The 19,159-nt window shown below is 39.4% G+C and overlaps 1 protein-coding gene across 2 annotated transcripts in view; it reads right to left on the bottom strand.

Moving 5' to 3' along the window:
- The window catches only part of PDE7B (phosphodiesterase 7B), a 180,980-nt gene that overhangs the window by 37,733 nt on the left and 124,088 nt on the right, over positions 1-19,159 (bottom strand). For both annotated transcript variants that reach the window (XM_055809859.1, XM_055809858.1), the window contains one exon: positions 1,845-1,928. In XM_055809859.1, the coding sequence (XP_055665834.1) occupies positions 1,845-1,928 (84 nt within the window). The remainder of the gene's footprint in view (positions 1-1,844; positions 1,929-19,159) is intronic.

The following is a 19,159-nucleotide window of genomic DNA, read 5'->3' as shown; positions in this document are numbered from 1 at the left end:
CCCTGGGACAGAAAGCCCAGGAACATACGACGCGAGGTGCCCCACCTCCGTGGTACCAGAGGTGCATGCAGGAGGGCATCATCACATTTAAGTTCAGCAGTTACAGAAGAGGGGTTATGTGGAGTGCCCTGTTCCTTGTATGATCAAAGACTGAGTATTCACCGGTACATCACTTGCCATGGATCTCTCCCTAGACAGCCCATGGACAGCACCAGCACTTCCCAGAAGCTGGCAGAATCTGAAGAATGGCAGGATTCATCCATGGGGCATAAAAGTGAAAGCCCTATCACCAGAAAAAAGAGCTGAAAAGGTTTTGGTTTCTTTAACCAGGGAGAAGGAAGAACATGTGATGAGAATTTTAAATAACGTGTATGTATTCAAAAATTAATTTAGTTGAACTTGAATGTGAATATAAATTTACTTCTACTTCATGAATGAAGTGTTTTATTTTCTCTCAGTCTTTATAAAGGCATCATCACAGTACTATTTCCAGCTAGCCTAAAACAGGTTTTCCTTCACATTTTTCATTGGCAAGCCAGGCCTAAACTATCCTTAGAACTCTGCTCAACCAGTACATTATTCCCTTTGTCCTGGGAAAAATGTTGGACCCATTTTACCTCTTATGTCTTTTTACCTCAGCCATAGCGAACACTCTGACGGGCTTATGACCGAGAAAATACCTTTTATTAGCAAGACTGAAAGCAAGCACTTTGCCAGGCAGCAGTAACTTTGCCAGCTGGTGCGAATGCAACTGCTCAGAGCCCAAGTCCCCCCCCCCTCTTCCTATCAGCCCATCTTTTCTCCTGACTCCCAGCCAGACCTCACCCTTTGCAGCTGAGCTTCTTCCCCCTATCCCTGCCAGATACCTCCCTTCCCAATGCACTCAGGCAAGCAGTTACAAAAAGGAGATGTAAAAATTTGGTTTGGTAATTGCTTTTTAATGACAAGCATAATTGCTAGAAGCTTGAAAGCATCATCACTAAACAAACTGTTAAAGAGTTTCAGTCTGTTCTGATGTAAGTCCTTGAGTAACTTTTGTTTCAAAAGTTACATGGAGTGGTCTGCACAGTACACAAGGACACACTGAGATCTGCCTGTGTTGGAACACTGGAGTTAACACGGCATCCAGACTGAATGCTACAGGGCCCAAAACTAAGTGTTTTCTGTTTTTTTATTTTATTTTTTACACACTGGCTAAATGGGTCTGCATCAGTATAGAGAATCCATCAACTGAAAAAAACCCAACAGGATCTAGATTTTTTTTTCTTTTAGATTTGCCCTCCTTTATTCATAACAGTGGCAAAATAACTTCAATGAAAATGAGGTTAAGATTATTTTTAACAGATGTTCACTGCTGGCCTGACCCAAAATCCATTGACGTCAATGAGAAGACTCCATGGGGCTTTGGATTGGGTTCTAATTGTTGGAAAAATTAATGTTATTGTAAACCACTGGTCAGTGCTGTCACATGCTCCCCTCCTGTGCCAATTCTATATGACCGGATAACAGACTCACATAAATCTGTTCCAACTGTTGGCTAAGAGGCTAAGGGACACAGAGGTTTATCTTTTTAATTCTGAAGCACCCCCTGTTCCCACCAGCACACACCATGGCACTACTGTATTTACTTGATAGTCTCAGCATTATGAACAGTATTCATTACAATCAAAATGTTTCACAGTCAAACACTGGGTAGGAATAATAGAATTATTAATGCCGACTGTGTGAAGACAGCTGAACTACAGATACGCATGAAACAAGATACTTTGGTTTGTGTACTTTCAATACAGATTTTTACTTATGTATTTTTTTAAATACAGACCTGAAGGAAGGGTTGCACTTACTGTTAAGAAGACGGAAGTCTATAAATGGGTAGGAGCCGCGGCGCTCGGAGAGAATCCCTGTCTGACCTCTCACCCGTGCATCTCCTGCAAAACACAAAATCCCCAGAGATGTTAGAAGGGGCAGCTGCCTTTCTCTGCTGTTTAGATCTAGATCTATTTTCTATTCCAAGTGATGACGTTACGCTCCTCTGGTGGGAAAATGAAGGTCTAAATAATCGTCTCCCATGACATCCCTGGGTATCTGGGTGAAGCAGTACAACCGATCCCCTTATCGGAACAAAGGCACAAACCTCCCTCATGTTTATCCTATTGAACAGCTTCTTGCCCAGTCAGTCAACTCTCACTGCTTCAAGAGTAGTGCAGAGGTTAATTTTTTTGCCCAGATAAGACCAGTTGGATTCTGACTGTCATGGCATCACACACAAGGGCCTCAACCCTGGATTAGGCATACAGTCCAACTGACCTCCAAAGCTGTGGGACTGGTCTCAAAACCATGAGTTGATGAAAAAAATGCCCAAATAAAATATGAAGATTTTTTTAAGGTGCTTTTTTTGTTTGTTTGTTTGATTTTATGTTGTTTTACCTTCTGCTCTTTGAAAATGTCAGCCTTCTCCTCAGACACTGAAGCTCCTTTATCTAAGTGACACCTGATGTTCTCAGATAAGCATTACTCCAGAGCTTTAGGATGTATATTTAAATATCATAAAGTGACAACACAATACTAAGAATTAGTATTACTGTGTAATTCCCGTCAATTAGCTCCTGACTTACCACATAATATGAAATAGGCAAAACTGGTTTATGGAGAAAAATGCTACCCAGGATCAGTAAGAGTTACGAAACCTCTCTCCATGTAGATAGGAAGTAGCTGGAAGCAGATGTCATTTTTACATTTCTATAACTTTAAGTATCTTGTACTGTAATGTAATCACTTCTTTATAGGCAAATAACAAGACCAAAATACTAAAAATTCTTAAGACGAAATTCAGAGATTTTAGAGGTTCAGGTTAGAGTACTCTAGTTCTTCACAATACCAATTCCTCCTCCACAGAAACACAGGCCACAGTGTTGAAAGCACAGCCACTGCACTCCCTCAGATAGTTCACATTGCAGGCTTCTCAAAGTTTGCAATAAAAATATGAATTATTAGTGAGTTTGAATTAAGCTTCTTCTGGGATATGAATATACCATATGACTAAACTAAACAAAAATAATTTAAGATTTTGGCTGCTACTGCTAGCTTCTACTGCTTGTGTTTAAAAACAAGAAAACAAAACAACTTGCAGCATAAAAAAAGGACCTAGTTAGATACTGTTATTTTTTTCTATCTACTATTGAATTAAAATATGCTTACAATTATGTTTAAGGGAAGAAGGCCAAGTAGAACTATTAAGTTTAATATTGGAAGTGGAGAAAAAATTCTGTGCCCTCTAGGGGTCCTTAGATGTACAAAAGGCACAGGAGCACGCACTCAAATGAAGATTTCAAACACAATCACTTTCGATTACAAATTTAGATCTATTTTCTCTCTTCCTTACTTTTGCTTTGCTTTTTTTGTTTCCAGAGACAGAACATGTGTTGCCTGAGCTTAGCTCCCGCTCTTAGGAACCAGCCCAAAACAACTCAAGCTGTTGTTGACCCTACTTACCCCTCCTGAGAGCAGGGCCAGGAGGTGCAAACCTCTGCCTGCTCCTCAGCAGTTGCATTTCAAAGGTATGATAATAGCACGGGTCATGAGCAGTTTATTTATTAGCACTTCATTGGCAGTTTAAAATCACGTGCAAGTTGTGGCAATGGAGGTATATAAACCTAGTTTCCCCTGCAGTCCTTCTGTTAAAGGGCAGAAGGGCTGAGCAAAGAGCTGGAGCATTTGTAAAACACCAAAGCAAGATTCCTCAGCACCCATGCGTCAGAGCTTGTAAGGCAGCACCTGGACTTCCAAGCTTTCCTCTCTGCCAGAGGCAGACCCATCAGATTGGCTGATTTGTACAGAAAGAGTGAGAAAGGCAAGTATGTGGTATACATTATATAAACCCCCAAAAATCAGACAGGCTTGAGCCTGTCACTAATACAAGCCTCGGCAAATTAAGAATGGGTGTAAATTCAGAGCATGCCTTGATTGAGGCTTTTGTACTTCTGTAGGCACCAATGAATTAACAGGAAACTTCAAATCACCCCTTGCATTAACACACTGATAAAACATATCACTTGTGACTAAAACAACAGATATTTTGGAGAAAAAAAAAATTAAACTCCAAAAATCTGAAAAAAAACCACCTCCAAGACACATGATACTGTAAACCCAGAAAGACTGATTTTCTTTCTGGACATGAAATAACATATCTATCAGATCAAGAGAGGTACCAAAGTACTAGAGAATAACAAAATCATACATAGTTACATCTTGAAAAAAATACCTAACTCTGATCTTAATAGTATGTCCCCAGATTTTGAGGTGGAGAACATTAAAGGTAGGTAGACAACTGGAGCACAGAAGAAAACAGTGTGGGCTTACCAAAAATAATAAAACTTGATACTTAATTATCTCAAATTAAATAAGTCAGACAAAAGGCAAAAAAGCAATACTGTAGTGCATTTCAACTGTATGGACTTTGTTAAATATGTAAGAGGAGGCAAAAGATGAGTACAAAACCTGCAGTTGGAAAAGAAAATAAGATAACAAGGTGCACTAAAAGGCAACTTTTGCTCAGGAACAATTACTGCATGATCTTTAGAAGATTCATATTGAGAATGGTCTTAAAATTTTTTATTTATGATCCTGACACAGAATTAGGAGAACACTAGTGAGGCTTGATAACACAAAGCTGCGAGATACCAGATATATACAGCTATTTTAAATAAACGTCACTGCTACTGTCACTTCCCCTGCCTCAACTGCTCTATGGCCCAGCTACCTGCAGCTTCTCCTTTCATTTTACTGGTGGTCCAGCTTCCTCTCATGGTGCTGCTGACGTCTCCTACAGAGCTAAAGAGTAGCCAACTCAGACATGTATGCACACTATTCAGGGCAAGGTAATTCCAGTAAAGAGAGGAAACGCAATGGAGGTATTGATGCTCTTAGTCAAAGCACTTGGTGTATAAGTTCCTCTGAAATACTGTCTCCGAGAAAGCTAAATTCCTCCTGGAAAAAGTTGAAAGAAGGACCTCTAGGAAGATGATCAGGGCACTGAAGAGCCATTTCATAAAAGGAAAATCACCCCGGAGTAATGCCCACTGTTGATAAGCAGCAGAGTGGGAACAGAACCATTTAGGTCATCAGAACAACATCATTCTGAGGGAGGAGATAAGAACAACTGAAGCAGCATGGACTTTATACACATTGAAAGATGACCTGAAACAATGAAGGACTATGTATGATGATCGATGAACATGCTGCCAGCTCTATGTTCTTCAAACTAAGAAAATGTGAATGAGTTTTACTTAACCAGCAAAGCTGAGGACTCAAAGTCATAGAAAACTACTAATGTTCCCAACTGGCTATTTGTGTCAGTTTACATTTTTTGCAGAAAATAGAAAGTCTGGGCTGTCTCTAGCACTATAGGAATCTATATGCAGAATAAAACTGCATCCCTGCTGCTGTGGTAAAAGCCGCTAAAATCCTTATAGTTGAGGATTATTAACTTTACCCTCAGGGAAGGCAAGTTTCTGATGAGTCAAAGATGTTATCAAGTAGCTTTACCTCATGAATCTGTTATTTCAAAATACTTCACCAGGTGCCACCTAGTCTCTTTCTCCATCATTAAAGAAAGATTAGTTAGGAAGTGGTGGAGGGCTAAATCAACCACACCTGCCTTCCTCCATTTTTTCTTGGCTGACTTATTTGGAAAACATTTATATTTTTTGCTATTACTTTTAATTATCTCTAAGTATACTCAACAGAGATACTAAAAATAGGGATCCCACCACATGTACACCATACCATGATTTTTAATTTCTGAGAGGCAAGAGGCATTCATGGCAACACACCAGATGCTCGTTTTTGCTTTGACAGAGAACTTTGAGACTGACTTTCATCAGTTCACCAGACCTTTACATCTCTTTGTTCTCCACCTTAAAATCAAGCTAAACAATTGTTCTAACAATTTATGCAATTAGCAGTTTTAGATAAATAATCTGTTTTGGAGCAAAAGGAAGGATTCTGTGGAAATAAGGCAGGAAATTTTGACAGCTCATTGTGTTCCCAAGTGAAACAAGAACGGTGAAGGGAAACGGCAAGGGTACAGATTCTCTTTAGCTGCTTTGGGCTGAAGATGCAAGGCTGGAACGTTCGTGACTGCAAACACGAAGGGCTGCACTCTTGCTGGAGCCAAGCTGCCACGACAGCTTCCAGCGGGGACATCTCCCAGAGCCGCCACGCTCTTGAATTTTATTTTGTCCTCATTAAAACAGAGAAGAAAACAAAGCAAACAAACCAAAGCACCCTACATTAGGTAACAGGAGCCTGTGAAGCACATGCTGTTCCTGACACACAAAACAGTTTATAGTCACAGGAAAATTGGATATGGGGCAAGAACCACAGTACTACTGTGGCCACAGCATCAGTGTGATTTCAAGATAGGCAGAAGGGCTAAGAAAAAAATGAGGCAGCTCTTAGCTGCCTGTCACATCTGGAGGAAAGAGCCATCTGCACTAAGGAAAACAGCTTCTCTAAGACTTGCCTGAAATCATGTGGGATTCAGTTTCACTGAGGAAGCCCAACAAATAAGGAGAGAAAACAAAGCCATTGCTGTGACAAAACAACAGAGCAGCTTCATGCAGTAGAAGTTGGGACCAGCCACCAAAGTACTGATTTTATTTAGTACACAGCTCCATGTGGTCAGTCAGGAATACCACAGCAAATTCACAAGAGGTTACAAGTATTTATTCTAGTCAACCTCCTCTACAGTTTTCATCCAACTATTTCTGCAGCTGACTGCTTTAGGATGCATGCTGCAGTGGCTGAGTACTTTCCACGGAAAACGGAGTGGCAGTAGTAAGGCCTCTCACGGACTCCACGGAGCGCCTGACTCCTTCAGTATTTCAGTTATAAAAAGGTTTGGGATTTCTGAGATGAAGGAAAACGAGCTGTTGATGTTTTAATCATAATTTTGGTTTTGGTGGAAAGCTTTCTAAAAGAGGGAAGCAGCAATCTTTAAAAACAAGTAGCAGAATTACTGAGATTATTTTTTATTTGAAGACATTCAATGCTTGTTCATGGTGATTTGTGCTTATTTGGATTATTTTCATTCTGTTGTATTAGTGTTATAAAGGTTATCACAAATTCTTGTCTGCAGAAAGCATTTTATTTCCTCATGTGCATAAGATCTTCAGTGAACAAGAACATTTCCTCTGAACAGACATGGTGAGACTGATGTTAAGAGGTTACAGAGACAGGACAACTCCTTTCCAGCAGGAGAAACTGGGGCAGCCACCTCACCTCATCCATCTGTAAGCACTGAATTTTTAAGCATGTACATGTTCCAAAACATGAGGTTTTCTGTGCCACACAATGCATGGTTCTACAATTTCTGGTAACAGTCCTAATGAACTCATAAGCTGTGATTTCACCCAGTGCATTCCACAGTTTCATTTCAGAATGCTATGCAAAGGAAGATAACTGTTGGTACTCCCTTTTTACAAAAAGGAGATAAAATAATAGTGTAGAAACCATAATTTGGTTTTGTATGTTGTTTACACTGAAAATCACTTAATTTCCCCTGCAGTGGTCCTGACCCATGAATGAATTAATTTTTATTTATTTTTTTAACTGCTCCATTACTTGAATTTCACTTATTCAAAATTCCATCTCCAGACCAGCAACAGTTGCAGATAAACATTTCACTCATCCACTGTTTTCTTAGAAAACTGTATTTTAAGAGTGAACGGTGGTTCTTACACTCAACATAAACTAGTGGCACAGCCTGACTGTAACTAGTGGCACAGTCTGACTGTACCCACCAACTGAATTTCTGCCCTCCCTTACTGACCAAAATCCATACAACTCCTGTATCTTAATCTCTTAATTACTATAACCACTGCTTGTGCCAATCAGTAAAATGCAAGAAACATAAACTGACAATCTGTTCATAAACCCCTCCTCAATGCTAACAGTCTCCTGGTAAGTTCACTTTTGCACTGATGCGTAGCCTATCTGGATATACAGCCAGAGGAAGACCCTAGTACCCACAGGCATGCCTTTAACAGCTGGTTCATCCTGAGAAATGAACGCCTAGAATAAAGTTAAATGAGTACTTTACAGGCATTCTTGAAATCTTCCCTTAAACCATATCAGATCACATCAGTAACTCTGGTGTATAGATTTTGAACTGAAATATCTTGAGGCAAAGCTGTTACAACATGCAGACTTTGGAAAATGTACTTGCAGACAACTGAAATCCAAGAGGATGAGAAAACTGCCACAGAGAAGCAGGTAACAGCAGTCATCAGAAACTCAGATACTGAAGCAGTACCTACATTGCCCTCTTCACACACGTGTTTGTTCTTGCATGAGCAAATCCAGAGCCTGCAAAACTAAGTAGCTACCCCCGACCGAAAAAATGGTCAGAGTTGATGAGGACAGGCAATCCTACATGTGCTAAAGAAGCTAGTTTTCCAAAATGTCAATATATTATATTGCACTGGAAATGCTTTCAGTTGTTTCTGAGTTTGATAATGGGTTACTAATTATTGCCTTAAGGTCAGATTTATTTCATGTACTTGTAGGTGTAAATCAGCTGAGAGAAATAGGTGCCTCCACCCAGTGACTAACACTTGAAGAGACTGAATTGCCTTTCAGAGCATGCTTTTGACTTTGCAGATGGAGTCTAAACCGCTTCTGTTCCTAAAGTAGGCGCCATGATTATGAGCACAGCATACCGGGGGAAGAATCCGAGACCTTGCCTGTGAAAATCTTATTCAGACAGCTAAGACCACATCAGACCTCTTATCAGTAAGTATGTTTTTTCACTGTGATTACCCCTGTGACTCTTACTTATTTTGTAATAAATATAACAGATGCATACACCTTTAGCTCATAGCCACGTGGGCACACCCTCAAAACATGTACTGCGTATGCTCATCCAGTGTAGTATTATCCCACAGCTCAGCTGAACAAAAATCAGCACTTGTTATGCAACAGTGATTGGAGTACCCTTCTTTATAAAAAGAAGTAATTAGCTCTTTGATACCACTGTGTGGTACTTTCTTAACTATCAGTATTTTCTAGACAGAAAATCAAAAGTTTACATAAAGTGCTAAACCACAGGACAAAGATAGAAAGGGAGCTATGAGAACACGCACAAATTACACGGTCTGCTTATTCACATACAAACTTAGCATTTTGGAGACACGAGAAATTCAGATATAGGAACTTGCTGGCACAAATATTGCAAAATTCAGCCAATGGCTTTCATATGCAGAAGAAAAGACAGACAAATGTTGGTATCTAGCAGCAAGGAATAGAGTTAATGAACTAAAAGCAGGAGACAGATCATGGAAAAAAGAATCCAATGAGAAAGCAGGTGACTTGTATAAATACAGCATAAGTGCAGAAGACTGAAGTCATCTCTCACCACCTCCATACCTGAAAGGAACAGTTTAGACAACCATCTTGACTTTGGTAAATATTCAGTTTGAAGAGTATTGTAATGAGCTAGCCATCTACTACCTAGAGGGCTGAATTCCCTAGTAAAGATTAAAAGAAAAGCCTGGGAGAATTTTTTTTTTTTTTTTTTTTTTTTTAGTGATTCAATTATAATTCCCATTCTTGCCTGCAGTTTACAGTACTCACAAGCAGTGGCATATGACTGATGGCATCTTGAGTCTCACTGCTGCTGTGACCCTGAATGGCAGCACTTTGGCTGACTTCGGGCTCATACTGCTCAGCTGCTCAGCAGGGTTCAGGGTAGTAGAAGAGGTCCCTGGGCACTTTGCTGGATCAGGAAACTGCACTTGCAGTAGACAGGATCCTAAGTAAAATGGATATTACCATTTCTAGTGCTAGTGCTAAGAACCACCCATCTGTATTTTGAAGTTTTTATATCACGATTGTTGGGGCTTTAGTCTTTTCCATCTCCAAATATTGGTCACTGAATCTCCAGGGGAAGTGGGTATTAATATAGAGAGGGCACTGAACCACCTTAATAGTTCTTTTCTTCCTAAATGGTTAGATAGCTTGTAAACAGCTCTGCTTTAGAGGATGGCAGCTATGTTAGCAGAATCAGGTTCTTGCATTGCTATCATTGCTATTTTTCTAGAGCCCTGCTGGGAAGTGGCAAAACTTACTGGTTTTATTACGTATGAAACTGAACCAAAAATAACAACTTAACAACTAAAGGATACATCCCGAAATGTTAAGAGCTGTAATAAAAGCAATAACAGCTACAGTATGATCTTAGCAACAGGTAGTAGGTTGCATTACCATGGCAACTTTGAAGCTAATATCTTACTGTCATGCTACTCCCATCCCTCTCCCAAAAAAATTACAGCATAAATAAAACCCCATTATTAGTTATTTGAATTGTACTTTTCGGATTCTAGTCTTCTGCTAGACTCCCAACTATTAAAATAAACAGGTATTTAATAACAAACTTCTAGAATTGTATGCTTCCAATTCCATATACACAAATTTCCAAAGCAGGTTAGGCAGTTCAATATAATGACTTCCATTTCATGTAAAACAAAAAACACAAAGAATTTGTGTTTTGTCCAAGAATGGTGCAAAAAAAAAAAAGGTACAGAGTTCAGATCTTTACACATAGTGCATTCGGTCAAGCTACTTCTATTGCCAGTGCCCAAAAGATACGGATTTTCTTCACACATAGTTACACCCAGATCCTAAGTTACTGAAATTATAAATTATACTTTCTTAACTGTAATAACATTCTAGATATAGCTGCTCTTTCAGAGACCCCTTTGCATTTGCCTACATATTGCAACTTTAAACTGAATTCTCTCAAGCATCTACATCTTATTCTATTACACTGATTTCTACATTTAGCATTATCAATGCTTTAACTGCTTCCACTGTGAGAACACAACCGGACTCCTTGCATTTGCCAGTGAGGGTTTTGCTGTTGAAGAATAGATTTTCTACAGAAAGTTCAGGTAATTGTTGAGTATTTATTCAACCAAGTTTGCTTTACTGTTCTGCATCCTCATTTCTCACCTACCTATATTTAAGTGATCTTTTAAATTAGCTTTTTTTTTTATTATTCTACAATTTCCTCAAGAGCCATTGTTTCCAAGTATATGTATTTTATGGGTTGCATTGATGAGCTATCTGAGCCACAAGGTATCATTCACATTTTCTGCTATGGCACTATTATGTAGACAAGCAGAAACTGGTTGATACTACAGTCCACGTGTATCTAACATTGCCATTGATTCAAATTTGATCTATTATATATGTACTTAATTTCTATAAAGTAAAAATTGATATAATGACAAATATTAATAGAAAACTGCTGATAATTTCAAAGCAGAATAGAGCAAATGAAGTTTGGTTTTAGGAAACGTTCAATAATCAGAGGTTAACATTTTTTATTTCTGAGGGAGAAAGAGTGGGCACTCCTGGAATTAAAATGCAGGGTGGCAGTCATAGGCCCTGAGCTCATTTCCTCATTTCTTTTGGAACAAATGGTTTCCTTTGCATGCCTCAGTTTTCCATGTCTGTGTTTCTTTTGTTCTGTGTGGACAGCGAGTTTTCTAATGCAGGACCTCAGTGGTTCAATAGTATTTTCTACCTACAGTCCTGGTCATCATTTCTACATCGCCACAATGCAAACACCAATTATCTCTGCTTTTCATATTATCAACATTTAAGTTAGACTACATTCAAAGAAAATAAATGCAGAGGGTTTTACTCATGCCATTAAACCAAAATTTGCTTTCTGCTTTTAACAGGACAGTTAAGAAAATGTCCCTGTATTTCCACAGCTTTGCCCACGAGATTTCTACACCCTCCCTTTCCAATGAAACTACAAAAGATGTGTTTGGAACTGTAAGGAGTAATATAGCAATTGCCTTTATAGCAACACATTACCTACTTCTGAAATGCTTACCATCAGCCAAAACTCATTGTCAGTAGTTTTTACAGAATGGCAATTTTACCTGTAGAGGAACCAAGTAGGAAAAGTGCAAGACTTTTGGGATCTCTCCCTTCTCATTTTGTGCTAGAATTGCATGGGTGGCATTCACCTCACGCAAGAGGAGACAGTCTCTGCAGATTTTGCCTGTCTCCCCATATCTAACACCTCTGTCTAAAGCTTGTGTGGTGCTACACAAGCCTTTAAGGTGCATCAGTACAGGGTCAACTGCAGAGGTGAGACACAATAAAGTACATGAGTCCCAATCTTGTGCATTAGCCATGGGAATGATCCTTCCTCATCGATCTCTGCACGTTCTTCACCTCTTTTCCAACTCCCCTCTGCACTACACATGTATATAATACTACCTTGCATGTGACCCTTCTTCCTCCCCTTCTCTTTGACCCACTGATAATTCAGCCCCCTTCTACTTAGTGCCTTCTCCTGAGGTTGGAGCACTGCACAGCTTTGTAGCAGCAAGCCCAGCAGTGTTTGCCACTTCCTCCTCCTGATGGGGCTGCCCCAGGAGTTTTCATAGCTGGGAGAGAGAGAGCAATGAAAGGGGGAAGGAAGCACTGAGTGTTGGCTCAGCAGCACAAGAAGGTGCCTGTAGTATCTTGCAGGAGAATAATTTACTCACCACTTGAAGCTTTGCTCGGATTAAAAGCTTTATCTACGAACGAGACTGCAGGAACAAATGTCCGAGATTAATGATTTGACTTATGTTTGTACATTGTATTGCAATAAATTCTTTTTTGTATTCAAAAGCAGTATCTATGGCAAACAGCTGGAAACCTTCTTTCTTATTCATTTTAAATTCCGTTTAGTTTCTCTGTGGAGCATACAAATACCTCCATAACCCAGTGAATTATTGAACAATAAGGCAAGAGAATTTTGTCCACAATAAGCACAGGTAACCTTAGCATTATTTGCTTATTCCAGATGTGTATTTCCTGAGCCAGCCCACATTTCATCATGCAATTTCTTCATCAGAAGACATTATTTTTATCAAAATTTTTCTTACAAGAATGTTTTCCTGTTTAGAAAAGAGTAACAACAGCATATGTAGATAATACAACTGTTTGGAGTGGAACCTTTTTCATTTTTGATGCTAGACACAGGAATAAAGCTGCATAAAGTGGAAAGTCAGCTTGACTGCTCTGCTGCTTGGAAAATGCTTTTCTCCTCCTGTTTTTTACACTGTGTTTTTCAAACAATTCAGTGGATCTTAAAAAAAATAATAAAGAAAAGACAAACCATCAAATCCAGAACCTTAACCTGGCCAGATTTTAGCAAATATGCTACCTCTTGCACTTAAAACAGATCACTGATCTGGGCCATCTTTGCTATGTACTATGCACTGAAAATTAAAAACTTTAGAAAAGAGTGGCATAAGAGAAAGTTCTGGATCAATCTCACGTTACTCAAACACTACCCTACTCTTTGTGCCCCATCCAATGCAATGAACTGTTATGGTTCAGTTGCATTAAATATTTACTGTCTAAAGTACAATTAAATAGCAGTTTACCTTATTTATTCATGGCACATTCTTAAGAGAGGTAAACATGAGCTGGCTCAAAGAAAAATAATTAGCTGCATATTTCTGTAATTACAAAACAGTTGATAAACACATCTAATTAGGTGCTTGCCATTGGCAAAGACTGGTATATCCCCAGAACCTGGGTTTGTGTTTCCCCTCGGCTGAGATGGCTGAGCCCCAGCCAGGATGCCAAGCAGTGGAGGAGCAGCTGGCGCTCAGGCTTCTTCTCCAACAGATGTGCTGGCAACCGTGGCTTCGCTGAGCCCATTAAATGGGCAAGCTGCTGCCAGGTAGCCTCTGTCCGGCTTGTTCTGGTGAATATGAAGTTCTATCCTAGTTTCTTATTCCAGAAACTGCAAAACCTTAATATCTGAAAGGAAAAGCAACTAGCAAGATATGCAGCGAGGGTTAAACATGGCTTACTGTAACCAGAGCCCCTTTCAATGATCCTTTACATCACCATCATCTTCCCTCATCCCCATAATTATGTACACCTAGTCTTGATATCAGTTTGGCACTGAAGTTACGAATAGCAATGTCACATAAGGGACCTGCACCAAACACTGCCCTTTGAGAGGAAAAGCCAGGCACACCTGAAGGGAGGGAAATCTGGCTTGCCCCGAAAACAGAAATGGATCGTGCCTGGCTCCTTGTTGAGGAGGAAGGACAGAGCAGGGGAGAGAAAGTATTTTTCTCCTTCCTCCTACTCTAAACATTTTTCCACAAGAAGCGTGGAAAAAAAACGGTTTTCAGACAGTGAGCTTACTCACTGCTCAACTTTGCATCAATACATGTGGGTTTAATAATCTTCCAAATCCACCATAAATGGTCAAGAGCATGAATCAAGATCGTAAAAATCATACTACTAATTAATCTGCTAACTGGCCTAACCCAGAAGTCTCCATCCATGAACCACTATGCTGGAGCTATACCTAAAAGCCAGGCCTGCAATTCACGCCCACCACTGGCATAAATATATTGAATTGTTCTATCTATATTACCTTATATTTGAAGTCAACTAAAAGCCCTGTGCATTTTATCCCTAATTGTTGTTAATACAGAAAAACATCAAAACTAAACCAGCAACAAAAGTGTCATGAATATTTCAGACTATTTGACATGAAAAGTGCCCAGTCTTCTCACTTGACAGTGTACACTGCAACACTGCCTTTCTCCAGAACTCGGGCTGAAAACAGAAGCTGAGGCTTTTGTCTCCTGTGTTTTAACATGTTCCTAGGGAATTTAAATAATTGCTGAAAGAGCACTTCAGAAAGAGGAGGAAATTGCAATCTAAAACTTCTAATACAACAAACAAAAAGACTTCTTTGGGTGGAGGCAAAAAACACTGGACATGTTTTTATAAATCCCAAAGGAACAATAAACTGTACAAACAATAATTTAATTTTGTTTCAAAATTTACCTTTAAATTACAGCTTAGCAACCCAGAGTTCTGTCTTAGATACTCACTGAACAGATCCTTTTCTGAGCAATCCAGCTCCTCAGGCTCCTCCTCAAACAGTATTTTAAAGGAGAAAGAGCAAGACAGAGCTTCAGTATTTGCTCTTCACAAACCCCTGTAAATTCCAATAGAGAATAACTCTGGCAGAGACTTCTTGGCATGTGCATGTGAAGGCATATAAAAAGTATTTCTCGACTCATACTCTTGTGCAACTCATACTAAGCAGAGGGGGTTTTTTTTCTGGGTTTTTTTTGTTTGTTTGTTTGTTTGTTTGTTCTGGGAATTGCAGGACAACACAGAAAAAGCAGCAGGATTATCATCTTTTTCTTCAGAACAGATCAGCTTGAATAAACACTTGAAAGTAACATCCTAAAGTAACATCCAGAAAAAAAAGGTGTGTTTTTCCTAGACTCTTGTATTCAGGAGTTCATGGTTACCAAAGAAAAATCAAGAAATGTATGAAAAATAATCTTAACTAGTTAGACTCTACTTACAAATGATGTCCAATACAAAGGTTCTGCAAATCAGCTCTTCAATTTATTACAGAAAAGCAATTCAGAAACTCTGCTAGAGAACTCACAAGAACCTCTCCCCAAGTATTTCTCAAAGTCTCACTAAACCAGTGAAACACTTACCTAAGCACCTGAAAATTTTGAAGAAGTTAAATTGGGTCTACACTGAAGAGAAAGTCCATGAAGATTTCTAAGAATCAACTCATCATTTACTGAAGAATGCCATAAAATTCTGTCTTTAGTTGTAAAACTGACTAATGTTTTGGACCAGGCTCTAATACCAGATGTGTATCATCAGGAAAAATGCTGTACTCATTAGTTAACACGCAAGTGTAGCAAGGTAATGTACCCTGTATTCACAGCTATTCACACACAGATCCTGTATCAACTACATGGAGAAAAACACTGATTAGAATTCCACAAGCAGACAGAATCATGCCTAAAATCACAATGATGGATGTATATTCCAGTCCATCTTAAAGTAAGTTTCCTATTTAATTCCTCCCCAAAATCTAATGGCTAAGTGGTCCTCTCTCCAGAATGCAACAGGATCCATTGCAGCACAAAGGGATTGTTACACAGAAAAATAAATCAACTTTTCCAGCACCATCTTAATTTGTGTGGCACGTATGCTGCAGCTGTGAGCTCCTACTTCAGGTTTGTTGTTACAGGATGAGATGTTCCTATTCCCTCCATTTGTATGAAATAAAGATCAGCAAAAGTTGTTTTGCTAGGTTTAGGAAGAACAGTTTTTCCTAGATCCCAGGTATCAGGTACTGGTGCATTCAGTCTTTTGTTGGTTCCTGCAGCTGCTCTGAGATATGCTGGCCCATCTCCAGGTATCTCAGCAGCCTTGGATACAGATGGGTGCTGGGCAGAGAGATCTCATGTGAACAAGGGCCAGTGCAAGTGGCTACAAGTAGTTACTCCCCACAAGGGGGTTGAACTTTCACCTGAAAAGGTCCTGCTCTTTCACCTGAAAAGACAAATCTCACTTTCCTGAAGTGACTTCCCATTTGTATATAAAAGGGGAAGATAATTTCAATTCTATGGAAATGGGCTTCTGGAGGTGACCCAGTCGCCTCCCCTGTGCTTGAACTTCTCAATGAACTCATTTTTCAATCTCAGAAACTGACATCATCACTGAGGCTCCTGGAAAGTAAATGTGTTGGTCTGGGGAGGTGCTGGGAGTAACAAGAAGAAAGGAACAAGTTGACCTGAGACTTTCATGGAAGGAGCAGCCCTTACAGTGCTCCCTCAGGCCCCTGGGGCAGAGGCAGCAGTTACTGTTCCCAAATTTTCCTTTTCCGAAAACTGAGTGATTGCATCTGCATTCAGATGCTGCAGAATGTGCAGATACTGCAGAAACCACTTAGGTCAGTGAAAGAACAAAAGTTGCTGGGCGGTCGTGGTGGATGGAAACAACCTCAGGCAAGCAGGGTCCTATCATAACTACAAAGATATGCTATTCTGTTTACCTATTACTGAGGAGTCTTGACATTTCAGATCAGAAACCGAGTTGGAAATTACAACTTGAAAAAAATCACATGTATTCAAGACCTTGAACCAGCAGCCACAGAACTCCATCTCCTGAAAACAAGCAGTGACACCCTGCACTCCTAGGGCAGTCATGTCAGGCTGCAAGGACAACACAGCCAAGACCAATACACTTTCAAAAACCAGATCTAAAACTAACTTACTATAATTTTATTTCCTAGTCAGGTAAAAACCTGGGGTGGAACAGACAGAAATTGCAAGAAAATGAGGTTATTATCTGCTTAATATTAACAAAATGGAATATGTGTATCTGTTGGTAAGAAGTATGCCTTGTATCCATCCTCAACATACTAACACATACAAAAGAAAAATTAAGTATTATACACTAATATCTATCAGAATTCTGAATATTCTGGTTACAGAATGTTTGTTCTTCACATATGGAGACACTCCCACCCCCACTCCCCCCCCTGCTGACCCCCTTTTTTTTGTTATTGGTCTAATCTGATGAGATACATGATGGAGAGGCTGAACTATGTTTTAGCAAATCACAGGTTCTTGTAGGGTAGGAAATACTGCTTTGAGCAATACCTTGTCTGGCAGTTACAGAAGGCAGGATATCAGATTTTCTTTTGCTATGAAATGATATTCTCAGCAAAAAGCATAGGTCGCTAAACCAGAGTAGTACAGGGGCTGTTATTTGAGCTTCTTCCACAACTACAAGGTATTGGAAAAAGAAGCAGCCTTTGCTAACAACCTCTGTAGCATACTTACCATCATCAAAAAATGTCCATGATTATATAAAGAAATAGTAGCCATAGAATACAAAGTTTTATTTATATTGTGTTCAGGAGAGGGCTGAGGGAGTGTGGGGGGGAGATCAAAGGCAACTATTCTACATCTTTCCCACCACTTAAATCAAACTTACTTCCTCGATTTTTTTTTCTTGAGATTTTACATGCCAAGTCTTCGCATATTTTTTGTTGAAATCAAATAGATGTTGGCTCTCATGAAATCTTTTGTCATCTAATCAATAGTAGAGCATGTAGTGTTATAAGAACTTTTCTATAAATATTAACATTACATACACAAAAATAAACATACTGAAAAAAACCTTCTACACCATAGGGTACCTTCAAGTATCTTCAGATGATTTCACACCCTATTCCTTACAGGATAATATATTCCCTGACCTAAAAAGGCTCACACATTTGATAGATTCTGAAAAGAAACTCTTTAGCAATCTTAACTTTCTAATATTAACAACAGCAATAAGTAGGAGAGGTGTGAAACATATTCATTTTACTGAAAGCTATTCTGCCCATCTGAGGAAGCTTCATCTCTACCCATTCTTCAAAGACTTCTATACAGTACAATAAACTTCCAATAAGATCTTGTGTTTTTCTGTCACAGTAGTATGAATTCTTACCCTCCTTAATGAAGTTGAGGGGTTTCCCCCTGCAATGTTGGTGGTTTTTTTTATAATAGCAGGCACTTAACATTTCAGATTTATCATAATTAATTTTATACCCAAAGATACCAACAATATGTGTTTGCTATTCTATTGCTTTTAAGAGGAAAAGTGGGTTTGTATAAACAGTCCTACATCCCCTGCCAGGCAAGCTATCCGCTCCATCTGTGAGAAGCCCTTTAGTTTGGAAGTTCCTGCCTAATTGCCACAGACAGATGTTCTGCTGTAGCTGTAGACACCATGGAGGCTCCTGCCATGTTAATTAACCAGCTTAATGATGCTCCTCTCTCTAACTCAAAAGCCTAAAACCCCTTATACACAGCAAAAGTGCAAAGTCTCATCTTACCTCCAAAGGCGTATTTTCCTAAATGCAATGTTTCTAAATACCCCCTCTAGCTGCTCAGTGACATTTTCTTCATCAGGAGACCCCCAGACAACTTCCCTGTTATTATTCTGCATTGTATAGCTCATAGTAGAGCTTTTCTACTATTGCGTGAAATTTGTCCCCGTACCATGAATCCGTACTGCTCTGGGTATACACACCTAATGTGTTACTGTCCTGTCAGTACGAGTGAGAACCTGTCAGTTCTCTTGAATGAAATGTGTATTGACCACAAGCAGTCTCTTAACAGTATTACAAATATCTTTCCCTTCTTCCAGGAGGAAGGAGTTTCTCCCCCTTAAGAGCATTGATTAAATAAGCCTTGTGATGAGTTTGCTAACTTCTCTGTATGCTGCCCTGTGTAGCTAT

Source organism: Falco peregrinus, chromosome 7 (assembly GCF_023634155.1).
Source record: "Falco peregrinus isolate bFalPer1 chromosome 7, bFalPer1.pri, whole genome shotgun sequence".
Lineage (NCBI taxonomy): Eukaryota > Metazoa > Chordata > Aves > Falconiformes > Falconidae > Falco > Falco peregrinus.
The sequence above is the reverse complement of the archived record's forward strand: the minus strand, read 5'-3'. Positions and strand labels throughout refer to the sequence as shown.